At 39.2% G+C, this 21,953-nt stretch overlaps 1 protein-coding gene across 1 annotated transcript; it reads left to right on the forward strand.

Moving 5' to 3' along the window:
* The first annotated feature begins 319 nt into the window (after positions 1-319).
* Positions 320-21,219, forward strand: dars2 (aspartyl-tRNA synthetase 2, mitochondrial). The gene is made up of 17 exons (XM_036597383.1): positions 320-1,052; positions 1,136-1,235; positions 2,472-2,538; positions 2,663-2,764; positions 3,278-3,373; positions 3,706-3,829; positions 3,930-3,976; positions 7,043-7,149; positions 7,398-7,467; positions 7,721-7,900; positions 8,846-8,953; positions 10,283-10,345; positions 13,646-13,798; positions 17,258-17,476; positions 17,830-17,940; positions 19,346-19,421; positions 19,822-21,219. Exons 1-17 carry the CDS (start codon positions 869-871, stop codon positions 20,010-20,012), a joined length of 1,998 nt encoding a protein of 665 aa, XP_036453276.1. The 5' UTR covers positions 320-868; the 3' UTR covers positions 20,013-21,219.
* The last annotated feature ends 734 nt before the right edge of the window (positions 21,220-21,953 follow it).

The raw sequence follows: 21,953 nt of genomic DNA on the forward strand, positions 1-21,953 counted from the left end.
ATAAAATCACAGACGACACACGCAGGTTCAACGATCCTTTCGGGTCGCAAATAAAATGGCTTTTTAAATAAAAAAAATAATAATAATTAAACAAAATGACTATATTTGCATTGTAGATATCACAATCCCTGCTTCATGTCAACACCATTATAAAGAAATCATTGAGTTAGTAAGCCACGTCAAAGCACACTGAATAACTTTGTTTACATTTCGATGACCGAGTAATACAGACTTTTTGAAAGATGGGTGGATTTAGCCGCTTTCGTATTGATGTCAGAATGGTAAAGGCTCGATTAAATCTGAGAGTGATTAGTCGAGTCCGAGAATGACACGGTAAACGCGCCCGTTCAGCGTGTGGATGCAGAAGTTTTCGTATGTGTGTATGTTTTCTGTTGTTAAATTAGAACACCTCGTCGCACTTGACCTGATATCTTATTTGAGTAAGCTGGTTATTCATCTCTGACGTTAAATGTTGTGAATACGGACACACACGTCGCAGGCTTTGGCTAAAAGGGCTAAGAGAGAATGTGGAAATGGAAGGTGACCGTGCTGGTGGTGGAGTCTAGCTGACTGACTCGGGCTCTTTCATTCAAACACTGAGTTATAGCTCTCTCTGTTAGCTGTCATTTAATTACATGTCACTGTGGCTTACAGTGCTTTACAACTGTATAATTGTCAACTTTTTTCATATTCGTGGTCAGTTTAGGCGGTTCTTCCCTCTCTGAGCTATAAGGAAGTTAAGCGCTAGAATAAATTTTGCTGACAACTGGTCAAGCATTGTAAGTAAATGACGATACCTAAATGTTTACCTTCGTGTACAGTGATAGCACGATCTTTCTCTCTAATCGCACACTAACATCTTTCGATAATGACACATAAACATACATTTTTACTGCTGAGAGCAGCTCGTCACATTTTTCGACATCCACGCCACAGACCGTGTGTGTTAAACAGGAGAGCTTTATTTGTATCCACGCAGCAGATTTATTCTTCAAAAGCTCCGCCTTTCAGCACCACTACATCCTTCAGACATGCTGCCAGTTTCACTTCAGGTAACTAAACACAAAAATCAACACTGTTTTGTACTATTAAAGCTTCTCAGTGTTGCTGAAGAATGTCACTGTCTGATTTGTAGGACAAAGCAGTTTGTCCATACGAAGTCACACATGTGGAGAGCTGCGTTCCAGTCATATAGGAGAGGAGGTCACGTTGTGCGGATGGGTTCAGTACCTGAGGTTTGATAAGTTGCTGTTTCAAGTCAACATGAATTCAGAATTGACTAGTTTATGTCCCTGTTATGTTAACCAGGCGTCATTGTGCAATAACATTTAAAAGACGAAATTCATGTTTTCTTGAAATCTTTCATCAAAGCCTTGCAAACGTATTCTGACTTTTGATTATGTCACTGTGCACCAGCGGGTAGGGAAAAATATCAACCAGTATCATGTTTAGGGTTGGGATGACATGGAATACAATGTATTTAGAACACAGAAATTAAGTATCTGTATTCAGTTCAAGTTACATTTTGTAAAGACCGTAGTCAAAACACAGCCACTTTTTACATTTTAGGAGAATATTTTAGAATGCTTACTAAATAAACAAAACACACAATATTCAAAAGAAACACCATGAAAACTTGTTTATGATTTTTTTTTAGAATCAGCGCAAAACATGTAGTAAATATGCTTGTTAGATGAGCTCTAAAGAGGACCTCAAATAACGACTTCCTCACAAACACTGAAGTTCGTACTAAAGCCTGAGTAAACTGATAAATCAGTGTGATGATCAGTTATAAGTGTCAGTGTTACTGAGCTCAAAGGTATGATCAAACTAATAATCTTCTCAGGAGTGGACATGTTTGCTAGTGATAAGTTTAGCATTGGTATTGTACTGGACATCTGTTCAGGGGATTGTGGGAGCAGCAGTAGACTGAAGCAGGTGGTGAATAATCTTAAAATCTCTTACTTCTTTTTTAAATGATAAAGATTTTTTTCAAGAAACATATTAACAAAATAATTACATGAAGAAAACTACCATCCAGTGAAAATGAGGAACAGTATGAATTAAGGGAAAAAAAATCCATCTGGCTTACCAAGATGTATTGTAAGTGTATTCTAAATGTCTTCTGAATACATTCCTTTTTTAAGTATTGGAATCCGTTACTTAATGCTTTTTGACACGTCCTTCACCAAGTTTTGTTGGATTTCTCTTTGAAAACTCTTTTAAGGCGCTCACACACAAATTAATTTGCTTGTGGGGGTCTGAAACACAACCCATGTCACAAAATGTTCTTCTGCACATTCGTGCAATTACACATTTCCACCAGAGAGGTCTCCAAATTCCCAAAACTTACAGAGTGTAGCTTTATGAATCAGGCACCCAACATGTTTTGGCTGATATTTCTGTGAACTTTTGCTTTAAAATTATGTTGGCATATGAAGTAGTTTCTTTTTTTCCTTTTGAAATACCAGACAGGATCTGTTTGTGATTTTGAGGGACTTCAGTGGATTGGTGCAAGTTCTTATCCCACAGGATGAGGTAGCAGCACAGCACTCTTTATTTTACGTTTATTGCATCAAATTAATCATATTTTTAAATAATTGTCATCTGTAAAGCTGCTGGATGTCCTCAGCCTGAGCTCTTTGTTTTTCCTTTATTTCAGTCCAAGCAAGAACTGAAGAATGCTTTCTGCAGGTTATCTGTTGAGTCGGTCGTCATGATCAAAGGAAGGGTCAGGCCTCGTCCAGCTGGCCAGGAAAATAAGGTCTGTCTTATGGGCTTAGGGCTGAAATATTGTTCATTTTAATATCATTTACATTAGTTTTTAAGTCACAATTTAAAAGAGTGTAATTTTCAAGTCACCAGTGCTGCAATTTTAATAGTAGTTTTCATTATCAATAATGTTGTCTTAACCAGGGGACATTTAACCTAATAACTCAGAGCTTGTGAACAGATGACAACACAGCTACCAGTAACTGGTGGTCAGGCACACTATGTTCCTGTACCACAGTGTGTATCAGTACTGTCTAAAATATCACATTTCCAACAGAATGCGCTCTTACGGTGCACCCAAGTGTTACTAATCTGCAATGAAATGAAATTAATACTCAGAAGTACAGTATCTGTCAAAAATAATCACGGTTGTCAGTTTTAACATAATTGCACAGCCCTGGAACACAGACCCATTTTCAACATTCTTAAGCATAAAGTACCAAGCCAACCAAAAATGACAAGCTTTTGCGAAGCCGACTATTGCATGTGTTGTCCTGAATTTCAGAACATGTCCACAGGAGAAATTGAAGTGTGTGCTGAGAGCATGGAAGTGCTGAACACCTGCCGGAAATTGCCTTTTGAGATTAAAGACTTTGTCAAGGTAAGATTTGTAATATCCTTGTATATTACAATGGAAGCACATTTTATACGTTTTCTGAAAACTTTCCTTTGTGTCCTTTAATGTTTATGGGGAATTAGCATTCAACGTTTTCTCATTAGCATGCAGCTTGTGCGTTTCACTGCAGTGTTCTACAATACAATGTGATTCTGCGTTTCTGCTGCAGAGAGTTATTGAAAAACAAAAGTTGTAGACTTTTTAATCTGTAGAAGTTTGGTATTGATTTAAATCCTTGGGGAAATGTGCTTGAGCATGTTGCTACAACATGATCCGATCCTGATGCATCTAAAGCTGTTTGTGTTTTCTCTTGGCAGAAATCTGAGGCTCTCCGGATGCAATATAGGTATCTTGACCTTCGCTCATCTCAAATGCAATACAATCTGAGACTGCGATCACAGCTTGTGATGAAAATGAGAGAGTACCTTTGCAATTTGCATGGTAGGTGCAAAACTCTTCATTCTTCAGTCTACGTTTGAATTTGGGATGTAGAGTACATAATGGAATCATCAATAAAATTATTTTATTCATTTTATTGTAGGATTTGTAGATGTGGAGACCCCAACATTGTTTAAAAGGACTCCAGGGGTAAGTTTCCTCTCTTCCTGTTTAATTGATCTGATCCGTTAAACTGATGCTATTAAAAGTCAGATAGGAACCCTTCTAAAATATCAGTATGTATACAGTTACAGTACTAGGAATGTGCATTGTGACTAATTTTGATATTATATACCGAAGAAAAAGAAACAAGATTTTTGTCTAATTTTAATGTATAATAGTTCTTACTCATAATACACAAAACCATAAACTGATAAGCTGGTGCTGGGAAGCAAATATCATACAAATCAAGCAAACATGTTTTATTATTCACAAATAGCCAAGGAAAATAGGTCACTGCGGATTGAACCGGTAGTCTGATAGGGTAACAGGCAGGGTTGGGATAGCTACTGAAAAATTAGTAGCTAGGTACTCTCTAGCTACTTTCCCCAAATTTGTAGCCAGCTACAATTTAGCTACTTTTCCAGAAAAAGTAGTGGCTACTTTTTTAGCTACTTTTTGAAAAGTAGTGCACTACTTTTTACCTACTTTCAAAACGTGATTGTCAGAATGTTTGTGAATCTCCACCTGACACACCAAACAAGCCCAACTGAAAGTGTGAACAAGACACTGCATTTAATCAGGTGCCAGAAAGAAACGTATAATTGAAAAGCTGCAATATACAAAAAGATCACCAAAAAGTCAGTGTAAATGTAACCAGCAATCAAATCCAACAAAAATGTAGACTAAGTAAAAGCAAAGTCAATCATTCCAGATGTTTCCTAACAAAAATCAACAAAAATAAACGCATACAAACCAAACAGTTTTGTGCAAAGCACTGTCAACTGTTGAAATAAAAGTGCTCCAATTTAAACATTTCAGCAAGATATGTACAGACATGACATTCAGAGTCCTTTGTTAAACTTCAGCAACACTTTAGCTCCAAAATTCTAATCGTGACCCTGACTCTACGGAGTACAATTAGTTATAGTCTTTTAGGAAAATGTTTTTTCCATTTTAGCTAAGCCAGGGGTCGGCAACACGTGGCCCTTTTACTGCCCTGTTGTGGCTCCACAGCAGAACTAACACTGGAGTTAGCATAACTGCTAATTCATCGACCTTTAGTGCTGATGACTGACGCGCAGGCTGCTGGTCACACAGCAACTGAGATAACAGTCTCATCTAGCTTGTAGCTAAAGAAACGGCAAAGAGAAAGATTTAAGACGAACTGATACGTTTAATCTGCAACGAGAAAGCTAAAGCTAGTTTCTCTTTCGAATTGTCCCGTTCCACCTTAAATGGCGCAGCAGTACATTCTGGCTCCTCAGGCACCATTTAAGGTGGAACGGGACGATTCGAACAAGAACCTGGTGAATGAGAAGCGGCTTCAGCCTTGTAAAAAGTCAAACATTAAGAGACAATTACAAGATACTCTACTTTCGCGGAAAACTTTCCTGACTGAGATGGGAGAAAAGCGGCTACAGCTGACTTAAAGGTTAAAGCAGAGCAAAGTAAGTATGTGTTTTTGTTTATATTTTTAGCCTGTACTAGCACATCAGTACGTACTGAGACATATTTACAGCCGAGATGGTAAAACGGACATAAAATGTTGTGGCTCCCACGGTTTCATTTCTGTTGAAAGGACAAAATGGCTCTTCTTAACATTTCGGTTGCCGACCCCTGAGCTAAGGCTACTAGTAAGGGGTGAGCAGTGCGTGGGGCCAGCGTGTCACCATTTGCACCAGTTAATGACCGTGTTCCATGGTGAGATTTGTTTTCTCATCAGTGGATGATGTGCCAACATATTAGTTGGTCGTGGTAACACTGTGGGCAGAGAAATATTTTTTAATGGGCCTGTTTGACCAATATCTTCCTAAGTTTTTTCTTAAAGTTGTTCTTGAGAAAGGTCCTAAGAAAAAGTCTGTGTCAGATTCATGACACGTTCTTAAGCCACAGAATTATTTGCACCTTTGTGCTCTTGAGTGTGAGTAGATTCTGTTCTTACCTAAAAACAAATCCCAAATAAGAAAACAGTGGTGAATGTCAGAAACTTCGTGAAAACTGTGTAAGTGGGTTTTAAAAAGAAAATTCTTCTCACGAATGGTTGGTTAATGAAGCCCATTGTTTTTAGTTCTGTGCCAGCTAGAATAGTTAGCCTTATTACAGACTCACTTGCTCTGTTTTGTACATAAAATCAGCCTGAATTGGAAATCATAACGTATTTTCCTTTTATACTGTAATGAATTTCTGAGTGAACGGGAGGTTCTTTAAATTAGCTGAGCATTTAAATCAATAATAGGCAGGGGTAGTGGGAGGGGGAACGTGAATGTGATATTATTTAAAATAAAAAGGCAAAATTCAATACACTTCGATCAAAGATTACGAGAACACAAAGTCTGGTCAGTTTTGATTTAAGGTTGACTTAAACAGCATGTCTTTGTCAACACATCCTTGGCAATTTGCTTACATTAAAGAACTTGTGGTATGTTGTAGCAAAGTATAATATACATACTTAATTGCTAATACGAGCAAAACTGCTGCACTGCACAGCCATGTTAAAACATAAAGGTGTTTCACTGGATTGTTGGTTGTATATTTTCTCCCTTACTTTCTGCAATAAATTAATACCCAATAGTGATTTCAGTATTTGAAAACTGGCACCCAGAATGGTTAACTGAGTACCGTATATAGTACACAGCTGACTGTATATATATTTTTTAAAAATATAGTTTGATTTAAATCTTGTTCTTAAGTGCTTGAAATTTGTTTTTAAGAAAAATATAAATAGTAAATGTAATGCTGTAGGTGGGATCTCATGAAGTAAAAAAACTTCTAAATAAAGTCTAGAAGAAAGACTGATACTGTATCTGGTTGGTTTAAATATGATGTACTCACTTTGTGTGTAGACTTTATTATATAGTATAGACTATATATTCTGTCATAGTTTTTCAGTTTATTTACATTTATGCTGCAGGGCACATTATATTGTCTCTCAAACAATTATGCGTTCCTCTAAGATCTCATTTCTTTTTAATGTTGTAATATGTATTGGATAGTCTGTAGCATTTGAGAGGCATTAAGGCTGTATTCAAATTCAGCTGTCACTCTATTTCTCAGGGCGCCAAAGAGTTTGTGGTGCCGTCTGGAGAAGCAGGGAAGTTTTACTGTCTCCCGCAGAGCCCGCAGCAGTTCAAACAGCTTCTGATGGTGGCAGGTCTAGATCGGTAAGAATAGACCTGCTTCAGTGGGCTATAACCTGAATAACTTTCACATTTTTTGTCATAGTCAAACAGCCATCAACGCTTTTATCTGAAGTGGGTCATGCAAACATTGCTGCTTGTTCATTTCCCTGGCCCTCTTAAAGGAGCATTTAGATTTAGTCTGAGATGTCTGACTTAAAGAGGTTACAGGACTGACGCACACCCACACACACGCTTACACGTATTTGTCTTTTTGACTGCTGTAATCTCAGATACTTTCAGCTGGCACGCTGCTACAGAGACGAAGGCTCCAAACCCGACAGACAGCCTGAATTCACACAGGTAAGGATGTGACAAACAGCAAGATCAGCCGTTCGGAGAGTTTGAGAGTGCACAACGGAATGGAGTTTGACCTGGATGCCGATGAATGCCAAGTTGGCTTTTAATGATGTGTCTCTCTCTGCCGCCCACACACGCTGCTCGCCCTGCTAATAGGCTTCTCAGGAAACTCAGTCAGAATGAAAAAAAGGCAGAAAAGCCTAGACCTCAGTCAGCCTCGTCTGCCTCTATAACATCTCCGTGTCTGCCTACGCAGGTGGACATTGAGATGTCCTTCGTGGAGCAGGCCGGAATCAGGGCTTTGATTGAGGGCTTGCTGCAGTATTCCTGGCCTGAAGACAAAGAGCCGCTCAGCATCCCCTTCCCCTGCATGACCTATGAGGAGGCCATGAGGGATTACGGTGTAGACAAACCTGACACTCGATTTGGAATGAAGGTACATTTGCTTTTCAGTAGTGAGCTCCTCAAGTGGATGAACAAATAAGTAAAAAGGCCCTTTAATACATACAAATGTACATTCTTGGTGTGTGTAAATAAGAATATTTAAGATTGTATGTGGAAATATTAAATGAACAGCAAATGCTAAGAAATTGAATACATGTGTTTTCAGCTGCACTTTACACAAACTAGTAATGATGGGTGTCTGACAAATATCAACAAGTAAAGAGTTGGTGCACAGTAGCAGAAAGCTGCTTTAGTGGTATAACTATCAGCAGTGCAAGTAGGGAAATAGCACCGCTGGCCATAGCACAGGGGTTTCCACCCCACCCCCTAAATTGGCTTTGTTGGACTTGAACAAGAAAAAAAATAAAAGAAAGCTGAAAACACATTTATTGAGAAACATAATGGGTCTTACGGAAACAAAAGTTGGCTAACATAACTTCTTCCTGGTGCTATAACACCTTAAGAGGGCAGCAGGGAGTTAAATTTGAACTCAAGATGTGCCATCATTTGGGAGCTAAACAAGACTCTTGGATAGTTTGGTGGAGACGTAGTAATAACGAGCAAACAAACCATTTATAGTTTCAGGAGGCCAATCCAGCACTTTTGCACTGGAACCTGTAAGACCCTAGTTACACCACTGAGCTGCTTCACCAGTCTTAATTCTTCGAATGTTCGACAAGCTAAAATTTGATCTGGAACATAGTCTACTAGGATTTCTGATATTTATGAAGGTTCTACCCCAATAAAAGCAGTAAAACACTTTTGCAATTAATTCTAAAAGAAACAGGTAGCCAGTCGTGCAGTGATGGTAAAGCTGAAATGTGTCCTCATGTGTCTACAATGTGAATTGTCTTTGTTTCTGATTCTCAAAGTGTTCAGAAGGTCCATTATTGTATAAATTTGTAGACTGACAAAGCCCTTGCTTCTGTATGTATAGCTGGTGGATGTCACAGAGACATTCCAGGACACACAGATTGAGTTCATCAGGGAAGCCATCATCCAGCCAGGTGGCTGTGTCCAGGCCATCTGTGTTTCAGAAGGAGCTGTGAGTAGAAGATGAGACCTCTGCTCTCACTTTTTCTCCTCAAAAGCTGAGTCATCCCATACCTATTCGAATTATTTCCAGCCACTATGTGAATGCTCTTCAACAGGGGGTCCGTAGATAAAGTATGGTGCAAAAGTCAGAGACCACCCTTCATTTATTATTTATTTGCTTTCCTATCAAAACAGCCATTACAAATGTGTGGAGGGAAAAAAGCAGAAAATTACAAAATTATGAAATATAAAATAATTTTTCAGTGTTTAGTGTGTCCACCCTTTGCCTTTTTTACAGCTTCTTTGCAGCTACATGTCTTTTCAGTTCCATAGCATTGATTTGTCTTCTCACAGTGGAAGGATGAACAGAAACACCTGTGGATTTTTTCAGATCTGAAGCAAAAGTGGAGGTTGATTTTCTCCTCTCTCTCAAAGATCATTTTCTCTTGATCATTCATAGATGAAAGTTTTAGGTACTGTTCATCTGAGGGTGAAGGTTTTGGTGGTCTACAAGATCTTGCATGATTGTTGAGTCCCATTTTCTCTATTTCTTTTAATCATTTTTTCAACCAGTTTCAAAAAATGATTAAAAATTTTCGTTTGTCCTATTTTTCATTTATTTTTCGCCGACTTTCCCCTTTCTGGATTATATGATATGTAATCTCTCCAGAAATATCTTCTGAAAATTAAATAACTTGTACTTAATGGATGTTTTGACTGGAAATTAAATAAATGAAGGGTGGTCTCTGACATTTGCACAGTATAGCTTAAAATTCAGAGAAAAAGAATATTATTCAGACACTTTTTTTGTTAATTAAGGTACAAACAATGTAAATGTATCCTTAAAGGTACAACCGATGTTCTCAAGATGTTTTAGAGGTACGCTACATTCACCTTCCCAGGAGAAAGGTGCATATTTGTACTTTTTTAAAATAACCTATTTTAAAAAAATACCTTTGATGGTACCATCCCAGTGGTAGTTTCATATCTTTTTTGAGAGTGTTTTTGATTTGTTTTTGGTCTCTTTAAAGGCTTGCTGCTGCTTCATTGTATATTTTATATATTTTGCTGAAACAGAATTTAGTGTATCTAAATTATAAATATATTTAAATATTGCCAGTTTTGAATCATACAGGGATCAGTGTACACTGTTTTGCAAACTTATACATGCAAGGATTTCTGCAGTGTTAAGATGGTGCTAATGTAAATGCATTCTCTTAGACATCTTACAAACATTTACAAAAACTGCCATGAATCTCCACATTTTGTAAGTGACACATGAGAGTAAACACAGGAGCTTTGCTTGAAACTGATTTGCATGTGGTATTTGCATTTTCAGAAGCACTTGAAGGGCAAGGACGTGGAGTTACTGCAGCAAGCAGCCAAGACTCAATTCAACCAGGTAAGTTCCCCTTTTTCCTCCTTCTCTCTCTCCCTCCGTCTCCCTCATTCCTTATTTCTATCTTCCATCTCTCTCTCTCCATTACAGAAGCATCACCAGCACTTAGAATGCACACAGCAGCAGAGATACAGACAGCTCTCATGAAATATTTATCTGAAAGGTAATCCATAAGGCAGGATTATAGTGAGGTAAAAGCGTCAGGCACAGCATACGGTGTACTTACCCCCAGGCAATGGTAGACCTCACTACAGGGCCGAGTCTCAACCCATAGTAGAGGCCCCTCGTGCGTGGTTTGAAAAAGAATGATAAATTCATCGCATCTCTTCGTCTCCATTACGCACACACAAATGACAAACGTGCGCCAGTAATTTGTAGTCCATGGCCTGTTTTGTTGAATAATTAATTAATAGGTGATAATGATTCCTCCTTTTGTAATTATCTGTTGGTAATGAGATGGTAATTATACAGGGGGTTGGGGGGGGGCTGCTAATGCCACGTTGAAGATGTTTAGGGAATATATAGTGCAAAGTCTGCTTGTGGAGAATCGACTAATGCATTGTTTAGTTTCAAACCTAATCTGTCAAGTGTATGACACATGCAGGACGGCTTATATATCATTCACTGATAAATGGGAAAATTGATTTATTATCATTCCCTATCAGAATCAACACTCAATAAACTGATATCCCATTTGTGCTTGGCACACATGCAGCCACTAATGGTGAGCATTTCTGTTATTTTCAAACCTAATGAAATAGATTACATACTGGATAACATCTGGCCTGGGGAAGACTCCCTAGATTGTAAGATAAAGTCTCTTGGCCCAAGAAGATTCCTTAGGTGAACAATAATAAACCTTGCATAGCTTTTCAATGATTCCAAAAAGATAAAGTAGGAAGCCTTCAAAAAGGCTTCATTTAAATATACATAGAAAAACATATACATAGATTTAGTGCAAGGGCTTATAGCATCTGAGAAAATTATATTTAAAAGCTGGGCAGTAAGCCTTTTTTGCTGAGAAAAACATTAATATTAGTACAAACAACATTTAATACTCGAATTTTATGTATGTCATTGTGTTTGCTTAACTATTTCCAAACCTATCATCAAGGAAGCCCAGTATTATTTGAAGTTATCATTTGGCGAATCAGTTCTTCATGAAATAAAATCATGCTGTGGCTGGAATTTAACAAATATATGCAATGGCTGTAGGGGGAAATCTGACAACAGACTTCGGTATTTCTAATAGGCTCATAAGACTACTTTTTTTTATAAGCAAGAAATTCTTGTTACCTTTTACAGCACTTATTCTAATGTTATGTGGTGTTTTTTCAAGCAAAAACACATTTATTGTCCAATTAAATGGTTTTAAAAATTTGCTTAGGTCCCTAAGACTTTTGCACAGTACTGTATATAAAATGTGACAAAAGATGTGCTAAATATGTAAATGCTAACAGATTCTAAATGCTAACAATAATTGGTTTGTCTCGTAGTGTGAGATAATACATGCAATATTGTTATCAGTACTGGCCACAAGAAAGTTTTAATTATCATTTGTGGTTATCAGCCCTGAAATTCTAAGTCGGGCCTCATCCAGCTATTCAATATCTTCTGTTATCAGAATTGGCCACAAGAAAGTGGTTATTATTGGTTATAGTTATCTAGCCTAAAGTTCCGTATTGGTGTTTCTCCTCAGGATCTTCAGGCACCTTTTAATGTGTCCATTTAGACTTTGAGCTAAACAAGGTTAGGCAGTAGATCTCCAGGAGCAAACATGGATATCCCTGGTGTAATGGGTTATTCATGTGCAAAACTGAAGGTATTGATTAATGTCAAATAAGGTGAAGAGAGGAGGTTTTGGCAACATTTGCCACAGATCTTGAGCAAAACAAAGGAAGAAAGTCAGAGGTAGAATGTTGATAAATTTGGTGGAAAAGTTTATATATATTTATATAGTATAAAACAAATTGTGCATTTGGAATAGACACCAGTCTTTTGGATTTGAGAGGATTTTATATGCAGTGATTTTGCAGCTGTGATCCATGATCTAAATTTGGATGAACCTTAGTTCAATTCCAAAATGCTTCATAATCACTCAAAGCCTCTTCAACACTGAATTAAACTTTATTTGCTCAATAAGAATTCAGACATGAGTGCATGTTTAACAGCATCTATTTTTACAGAGTGAGTGGGGCGACAGTGAACCTTGTAGAATAGAACAGTAAGCCAAGTTGGCAGTGGACAGAATAAGCTTGTGCCAGTGTAATCTGTACATTACCAGTGCAGCCTTTGAAAGCATTTTAGAAGTTTTTTTTCTTAAATCAAAATAAGTGAATCTCTCAAATGACTAATCAAACTTGCGTGACTAAGTCTAACTAACTTCAGCATCTTAAATACGGAAATATTAAGTGCATCTTTGATACTTTTTTATGTTGCGGCTCCGGGATCTGTGATGGGCGGCATGGAGCCCCAGTGATTTGACACGGAACGACTCTAGTGTCTGTTTCATCTTATTCACTCAGTGCCCCTGGCATTTCTGTCTGAAGTGAGTCATACAAAGATGCGCTGTCTCGTTTCATTTCTGCGCTTTATGTCGACTTATCAAGTGCGCTGTTCACAAAGTAAAGTAACGCGTTCTCTGTTTCTCCAAGAAAGAGCAGTCTATTAGTATAAAAGATGCTCTGTGTTTCATGTTCAGTTTAAGAACTGTTTGTGCAAGATAAAAAAAAAAAACACTTTGGCACATAGAAAAAAAAAACTTTGCAAGTTTTTGCAAATGTGGTATCCTACATTAATAGCACATCAGTCATCATTTATGTTTATGAGTGGGTATACCACTGTTTTGCAATGGTTTGCCGTAAGTAAATCACTAAATGCACTTGTAAAAAAAATTTACCCGTATGATACCCATGATATACTCTATTGTCATTTATCACAGTAATGTTAACATATTGTCAGATTGCCCATCCCTAGTGTGCAGTGTGTTGTGTGTTGTGTGTTGTATGTTTTACCATAGGGCTTCATCTTGGAGACCTGCTGCCCTGCAGGTATATCAGGTATTCTCTGCTTCATTGCACCTGATCCAGTTCATGAAGGGCTTGATAATTAGCTGATGGGCTGGATCAGGTGTGTTGAGGCAGGGAATAGTTGAAACTGTGCAGGGCAGGGGGTCCCCAGGACTGGAGTTGCAAACCACTGTTGTAGGAGGCTTTGTGTGTCACTGCCCTGGGTTTGCTGTGATTAAGTATGGCCTGCTGGCTGCAGTGGCTGAGAACTGTGTCTCTGTCCTGTGCTGTGTAGGAGGTGAGCAGCGTGCTGGTCAGGGCAGACGGCTCGTGGAAGTCTCCTCTCAGCCGGCTGATGTCGGACACGGCCAGGCAGCACCTGCTGCAGACGACTCACGCTAACACTGGAGACCTGCTGCTCATCGCTGCTGGAGCCCAGGAGCGGGTGGTGCGTAGCACCTGAACTAGACCACACACACTCATCACACTGACATAAGCCGATTTAGTTTCATTAGTGCTCAGAGAAACATGTCATCTGCCCGTTAGTGCTCCACAAAATATGTCATACAGCTGCTGGACTTCAAATACTAATTTAATGGAAAAATTACCCTGCTTTTGTTTTTTTAATTATGTACACATTGTTAAAGTTTCAGAACATCCCATTTACTTTTCCTGTCTATACAGCCCACATATGGAATGGAAGCTGCAAAAACAGCACATTTTGAATTCCACATGGTTGTGACATAACACAAACACATTTACATATAATGCTTTTGAAACAAGACACATTACAGGGCACTTGTGAAGGGGTCAGCTAATCAGAACAGAGGCCATTTACATATATTAATTTTAAAGGCATAGTAGCATTCTGTGAATTCTAATTCAGGTTGAGGACACAGTAATGTAAAAATGAGTTACTGTTGGTTTTGCTGCATAAAACCCCAAAATGTTATAAGGGAAAAATAAGAAAAATGTTTATTTTATATGGCCCCATAAAAATATGGCTTATGGCTTACTACAATATGTTAAAGGACTTTGTTTCACTTAATAGAATTTTTTACAGTTGGCCATGATTGACCATGGCATAAAACTATCCCGTCAACAGTTCTGCAGAACTACCTATACTGTCAGCGGTTCTATAGAGCTTCCTACCCATCAACCGTTCTTTAGAACTGAAAGATTGTATCTGCTCTCTGACAATACTGATGGAGGAACTATTCTGCACAAACACTGGACTCATCAAGAGTTGCTTATTGATACGATGTGATCCAGCTGAAGCTATGAGGCAAAATAACTAAAACTCCCGGTTTCTACCAAAACATCCTCTTGACCTCAACTGCCGGCCTGTCATTTCAGTTAGTTCACAAAGGCACATCCACCCCTGAATGACTGATGACTAAGAGAGGCAGAAATCTGATGGAAGGTAAAAGCTGACATTATCCAATCGCTTTCTTTTGAAAGTGTTTTTCTCTCGCTCAGAGCTGGTGCAGATGGTGTGCTTGGCGCCGGGCAAGCTAACTGTTTAGTCACAAAGCACAGATCTGTGGCAATGGCTGAGGATCAGTGGCAGCCTCTGTGATTGGAGGCTGTGGAAGGAATTACAATGCCACTGTGCAAAGCACATACCTCTGGGAAACCGGAGAGGAGTTTTCCCAAAATCTTTTGCTTTTTATGGTAAAGGTGTACCAAGTAACCATAATTGTACCATATTTGAAAATATATTTGGTAGATGACCTCATATCCCGATGGGACGAGAGCAGCAAAAGTGTTACCCTGACCATTACATTATAAGAGTTTTACATGGACACATGAAACATTCTTATTACCTACTACCAGTAAATAATATTGTTGTTTTCTTATACCTTAGCACCAGGAAGCCAATTATGTTGACCTCCTTTTGAGAACATTGCTCATGTACAAGGTTAATATTTCTACTGGCGTCCCCCTGTTAAAACAGCATTAGTGAAACTAAACTGTTTTGTCATCCGGTTCTTTTCTTTATTTGAAGCAATTATAAGGATACCCTGGTGCGTAGGGCTGTAGCACAGTCTTATGGTGATATGGTCCCTTGGCACAAGTATTCCAAGGTTGAAAATGCTGTTATGATGGCATTTCACTCATTTGAAAACGTATTTTTTTTTGGGGGGTTTTTTTCCGTAACACATAATTAGATAATTTCATATATGCCTTCAGTTTGGTATTTGACATTTGGGCCCATCTAATCGACAGAATGAGTATTATATTACAATTACACTATACTAATTGCTGGTTTATTAGGTATATGGATATACAGTTTTTTGAAAAACACCTGCCACATACAGTACTGTGAGTTGTTTGTTTAACAAGGACCTATTGTGCTTTTCCGGTTTTCCCTTTCCTTTAGAGTGCTACATAGCTTTTTGTGCATGTAAACAGAAAAGTTACAAAGCCCAAAGTACACACCAGAGAGTGTAACTCTCTCCCATGGAAACTTTTTTCAGCTGCCTGATAGAAGTTGGAATTCCAGCCCTTTTCCTATGTTACAAGACGACGGAATCTCTTGACACAATCCTTATTGGCCACCTACCGGCAAGCTTGGCATACCCTCACACTATGCACAGCAACTACTGGAGGCCAGAAAGAATTTGTTCTGACTTTCAGGATCAGACTCTGGCTCAAACTGATTCGGTGGAATCAACGCCATTGTAAGAATAGTCACAGCAGTGTTTACAGCTGCTCAGGAGAGAAGGGTCTGTCTGCTAACTTCAAGACAGGGGTGAGACTTGTAGCAGGATGCTTCTACTGCTTTCAACCGCTCTGGTGGCTGACCAGTCAGAACAGAGTGGGTGATGTGACCAATCAGAGTACACATCAGGAGGGGGGCTTAGAGACACAGGAGCTCTCACAAAGCATTTCAGATAGAGGGTGACTAGAGATGTATAGTATGAGAAAATGTGTTTCTGGAATATGTAAATCTATTGTAGTAGACCCCAAAAATAAATTTATGAACACCGAAAATGTGCATAATCTCAATAAAAGGTCCTCTTTAATTTCTAGTCCAAACAGCCATTAAATGCAGGTTTTTCAGCTTAAGGAAAAAATATTTTTGGGAGACATGCTTTCAGTTTCAGTCTTAGAAGCTAGTTGCATTTTCTGCTTCTCAGAGAAACTCTCTTCTGATGCTGAGGTCTGGGCTCTGAGGTGGTCAGTCCATTGTCCTGAGAACACCAGCAGCTTCTTTGTTTAATGTGCAAATTATCTTTATTTGCATATTTCTTTTTCTCAGTAATGGCTTCTTGACGGCTACACATCCATTCAGACTTTGCTCACAATGGAAAGATGGACAGGAACACCTGTGGATTTTTTTTAGACTAGAACAGAGCTTGATTTTCTCTTAAAGATTGAAAGGTTTAAGTTTATCTGATGTTTTTAATCCAATGGTGACAATTTTTTTATATTTTTGAACATTTTTGGAAATTCCTATTTTTAACTTATTTTCCCCTTTTTATGCAAGTGGATTATTTAATTGCTTCAGAAATATTTTCTGAAAAAATATTAAATTGTACTTAATGGCTGTTTTGATTGGAAATTAAATAAATGAAAGCCGGTATCTGACTTTTGCACAGTACCATATAAGTGCAAATTTTTTATATTTACTGACTGCCCAAATAGTATCTGGTCAGTGGTGGTCATTTTCTGTTGATGGGCAGGGCAAAAATTGCACAGCAACTGATGGGGTATAGTCCATAACTAAATCTACAAAGTGCACATATATGAATAATGTTTGATAAAATTGCCAGTAAGTGCAGGTATGAAGCAGATACACAAAATGAGCTCAGTGTTTTTGTGTTATTATAAGGCCAAATAAAGCCAATGACCATATGTGGCATCGACTCCATGCTGTTTTGTCTATTTTGTCCCTTGACAGCGCACCCTTCTAGGGAAGCTGAGACTGCAGTCTGCTGAGCTGCTGGAGGGCTATGGCATGCCTGTTCGTGACCCTTCGGTCTTTCATTTCTTGTGGGTGGTAGACTTCCCTCTTTTCTTGCCCAAAGAAGATGATCCAGCACAGTTGGAGTCTGCCCACCACCCATTTACTGCCCCTGTTCCAGAGGACACCCATCTGCTCTACACCCAGCCCAGCAAGGTCTGTCTGTGCACTTCAGTGCTTTGATCCGCTACATGCATACTCCAGTCACGTCCCTCATCATTATGTGTTATGGTCCTGTAACCAGGAGAGTTTGCAGGGAGAACTGTTTTCATAAATCTAAAGCTGAATCTTCTGACTCATATCATCATCACATTCCTTGAGGGGAGAGGGAGAGAAATTGAGAACAATACAGCAGCCTTTTGCCGGTGCTTTCAGTGCCCATCTGACACCACTTTGCAGTGGTCAGCACCGGTACCCGTTTTTGCCCGAGGCGAGGCAAAACCTTTGCGCTTCCTTTTTGAATTACATTTATGCTGATCCTTCTATTTTATCCTCAACTACTTCCTCAGGTCCGTGGCCAACACTACGACCTGGTGCTGAATGGCTGTGAGATTGGTGGAGGCTCCATCCGCATCCACAATTCAGGCCAGCAGCTCTACGTCTTGGAGAACATCCTCAAAGTAAAGTATCTGCAATGGAAAAAAATAAGTTCATAAGTGCACTCTGGCTGTTGAGTATCCCTTATGGCTGTTCACTGGCCACAGTTTCCTAGAGCAGTGTTTTCCAGTACTTCATCTGAGCGCTTCTCTCACTTAACACCCCCACTCCCTTCAATCAGCTCACAGCTCCGTCGCTGTGGTAACCCGCTAGGCTATATTTAATGCTTAAACAATGGCTTTAGTTGCTGAGAGCTGGGCAAAAGGAACATTACAGCTTAGTGCTTTTATACGTGCCTACACAGTACCTTGAGATTTGTTCCCACACGGCAAAGCTATTTTAGGGACTTTAGTCTGTTTTGTTTCCTTTAAAGTGGGACTGCAGGTTTATGCGGTTTGATCTTTCAAGGCTGTATAGTGGCAGCTCTGTTGCAGTGCTTTTTGAACCAAAGCTGTGGGGTACTCTTCCATCGGGAAAGTATTTTAGAGTTTAATGAATAAAAAACACATAAGGTTTAGCATTAAGCTTGCAGTTGGCCTACAGAACAATAACTTGCCCAGCTTATGCTGTTTGAATTTTCATAATTTGGTTTGAAATTTTTCCTTGTGTGTAGCTTCATTTAGATGTTCCCTTAAAGCCAGCATGATGATGAAATCACACTGCGTTTTCCTTTAAGACCAATGCGTATTTTCAAGTGAAATACAGTTTTAGGGAGGGCCTCAGAGCTAGCTGAGTATTTTCACTTTATGGTAGGTAGTTTGGTGGGGAAACAGGATATTATTTTGCATGCCTGCTGGTGCACTATGATGTAATCAGAAATCAGAATACGTTTTAGAGGTGAGGAAAAGTCATTACATTTTGTTGGAAGATTACTGGAAAACAAACATTTTGTTTTTAAATGATATAGAGTGAATCATGCTTAAAATGACTAGGGACATTAACTACTGGTAACAGTTGAACAGGTTACCCTTCTCATAAAAAGATGCTTATAAAGTGGTAAATCCAAAAAAAATAGGTAGAAGAAAATTGGACAGCACCTGTAAAATTTACAGAATATTGATTAAGCTCACAGAAAAAAGCTGAAGTGCGTTTCAGCACACTGCCTTCCTCAGCGTGCTCTTGACATTCTAGCCACCAACCCAGTAAACAGTATTACTAATTTTATCTTTATTCATATCGTATGGTGACACTGTATTCACGGAGACTAACAAGGTAAAAAAGGTCAGTTTTGATTTCTAGTTTAAGGTAAGATGCAAGATGAGCTGCTTGTATCGCTACATTCTCTGTGGCTCTATGTTGCACACTAAGTCAAAAACATTTAGAAAAAGAGTAAAAATACCATATATTCAAATAACCATGCCCATCTCTAGAAGAGTTCATTTTCTGTTTTATGACCCGCGGATTGACCACTGTGCTTTGTGCTTACAGGAAGATCCATCTCTCCTCTCACACCTGTTGGAAGCGCTGGACTCTGGAGCCCCTCCTCATGGTGGGATCGCATTAGGTAAGCTCAGACCATGACACCTGCTACCCTCAGACACTGCAGATCCATCAGTCTGAAAAAAACAAGGTCATAGCAGGGCTGCAGTGACTGAAAGACTTTCTAAAGTTATCTCCTCATATCAGCCGGCACCGGTCATGCTCTGGGCAAAAATTGATTGTCCGATGAAGATTACTTGGCAGGACTGTGACTGTTCGAGGACTTGAGTGAGATTGTCCCGGTGTGCATTTGAGCTTAAGAACATGCCCTTAGTAAAGCATCTGACCGAAAACGATGTTACTTTTTTTTTTTGGCTGCTCATGCACATTTCAACACTAGTTTGAAAATAAGATCATGAACAGTAAAAGGACTGTGAGTGTTTCTGTGTCAGTATTTCTAAATTAGATTTATTCTTCTCCTTCAGGGCTAGACCGTCTGGTGTCCATCATCGTGGGGGCTCCAAGTATCAGGGACGTTATTGCCTTCCCCAAATCGTTCAAAGGTTATGACCTCATGAGCCATGCTCCTGATTTTGTGTCAGAGGAGGAGCTGAGGCCATACCACATCTTTGTGGTCTGGCCTAGTGTGGACAGCAGAGAGGACAAACAACCCTGACCGTTCCATTCTGCTCCATCTTCCAGAGTAACTCATGCCTGTTAAGCTCTGTTTGTAAAAGGAGGAAAGAGACTGTGGTGGGTTTCTAGCGGTCACTGTCCATTTTCAGTGTTTGCTGTTGGTGATTGCTTCTGAGCAGTAGAAGTGTGACCCAATTTCATAAAAGAATTACACAGCAGCTGTATGAGAAAGTCTTACAGAGGCAACTGAACAACCTCCAACATGTCCATCAGATCAATGTTATGTATGCTGTCAAGATTAAAAGCGCAAGTGGTGTCCAGTTCTGGTCCTGGAGGGCTTTAGTTCATCAGCCGTTCTTTATCAGGTTTAGTAGGCGTGTCTGAGCAAGGAAATCAGAAACTGTGCCGGACACCAGCTACACTGAACTGGACATCCCTGAAAATGCTATCATTCACACTTATAGTATGTTTGTCTATTGCTATAGTGTTTTCTGTACTCATTTATTTTATACAAACAATAAAGACAGGACATTGAAACAGTAGCATATTGTCCATGACTCCAAAATGTTCCAGACTCCGAGAGCGAGGGAATGTTCCAGTAGGGGGTAGCCTTGTTCCATCACGCTGTCTTTCCTCTTCAGACCTACTGAATTGAGGCAGCACACAGTGCATATCTTACAATATCTCCAGCATTGGATTTCCAAATACAGCTTGAATTTTCTGCTGAGGGCTGATGCCTTGTCTACAACAGCAGCATGCTGATCTCCTGGGCTTGGGTCCACACGTCCAGGACACTGAGTGTTATTTCAGACTATATCCTGCATGCTGAAGGAAAGCAGAGACCAGGCTTTGGTGTTGTTGAATACTGCCAATTCGCTTATCACTCTTTGTTAATGATGCATAGCCTCCGCCCTGCTGTGCTGCAGGCCCACCTTTCAGTGAAAGCTCACCGTCTGCTGACGAAATGCCATTTGCTATACTGCCGTTTGCCGACATCGACAGGCTTGCACGCAGATGTTCTCATTAATTCTCCAAACACATACACACATCCCTCTCAACATGCATACACACACTCAACCTGGCAAATCTTTATTTCACATTCTGAGGATTTTACTACCTCTAGAGCAAAATGCCCTTTAAGTATGTATCTGCCCTGATTTTTTGCATTTTTTGTTCTGTACATGTTCATCATGCCCTAAGCTGCCTAAGCTGGTTTCCTCTGCAGGGGAAAAATAAATGATGATTTTTACAAAATTGCTTCTGTTGCATCCTGTGGTAAACAAAAATGCTCCAAAGCTAATACGTTTTGCCATCCCTACATTTTCCCTGAAATGTCACTGGATCCTCTGAATTATGAGGTTGTTAAGGAGTATATGAATGTTGCTACATGCAAGACTACGTACATGTAACGCAGGGCTTCTCTTAAAATTTCAACAAAACAAGTCTGTATCACACCTAAAACTGGCAGAACACTAAAAAGAAAAACACATTTTTGGCCAAAACGTTGCTGTGGTTAGAGTTCGTTATGGCTGCTTTCTAAACAGAACTCCTAATCACTGTGTCGTTTATTTTGACTGTGATTGGTCCTAATCACTCCGTCATTCGTTCTGAGACCTCCCTCTTACTGCGATTGGTCCACTGTACTATAATGTATGTACATGTACAATACTATAATACTGTCTCAGTGTTCAGTCCACAGAATATTCATACAAATGTGCATCTATGTATATCCATTGTTTAACCTAGCAACCTGGTATTTAAGTCAGCCTTCAGTAGATGCATTTAGTAACTCAAATGGACAATGGGAGGTCTGTATATTATTTTGCTAACATTACCTAACAGTACCTAAAGGAGTTAATTGAGTTGACTCTTTTTTTCCATAGCAGCTAGCTAAATTTCATTAGAATATAGTTTTCCTCTTCAACCCAAACACAGCATGTTAGGCCATAGCTGTATGCTTAATGCATCAGCTTTTCACAGT

The sequence above is a fragment of the Colossoma macropomum genome, unplaced genomic scaffold, assembly GCF_904425465.1.
Source record: "Colossoma macropomum unplaced genomic scaffold, Colossoma_macropomum, whole genome shotgun sequence".
In the NCBI taxonomy this organism is placed as follows: Eukaryota; Metazoa; Chordata; class Actinopteri; order Characiformes; family Serrasalmidae; genus Colossoma; species Colossoma macropomum.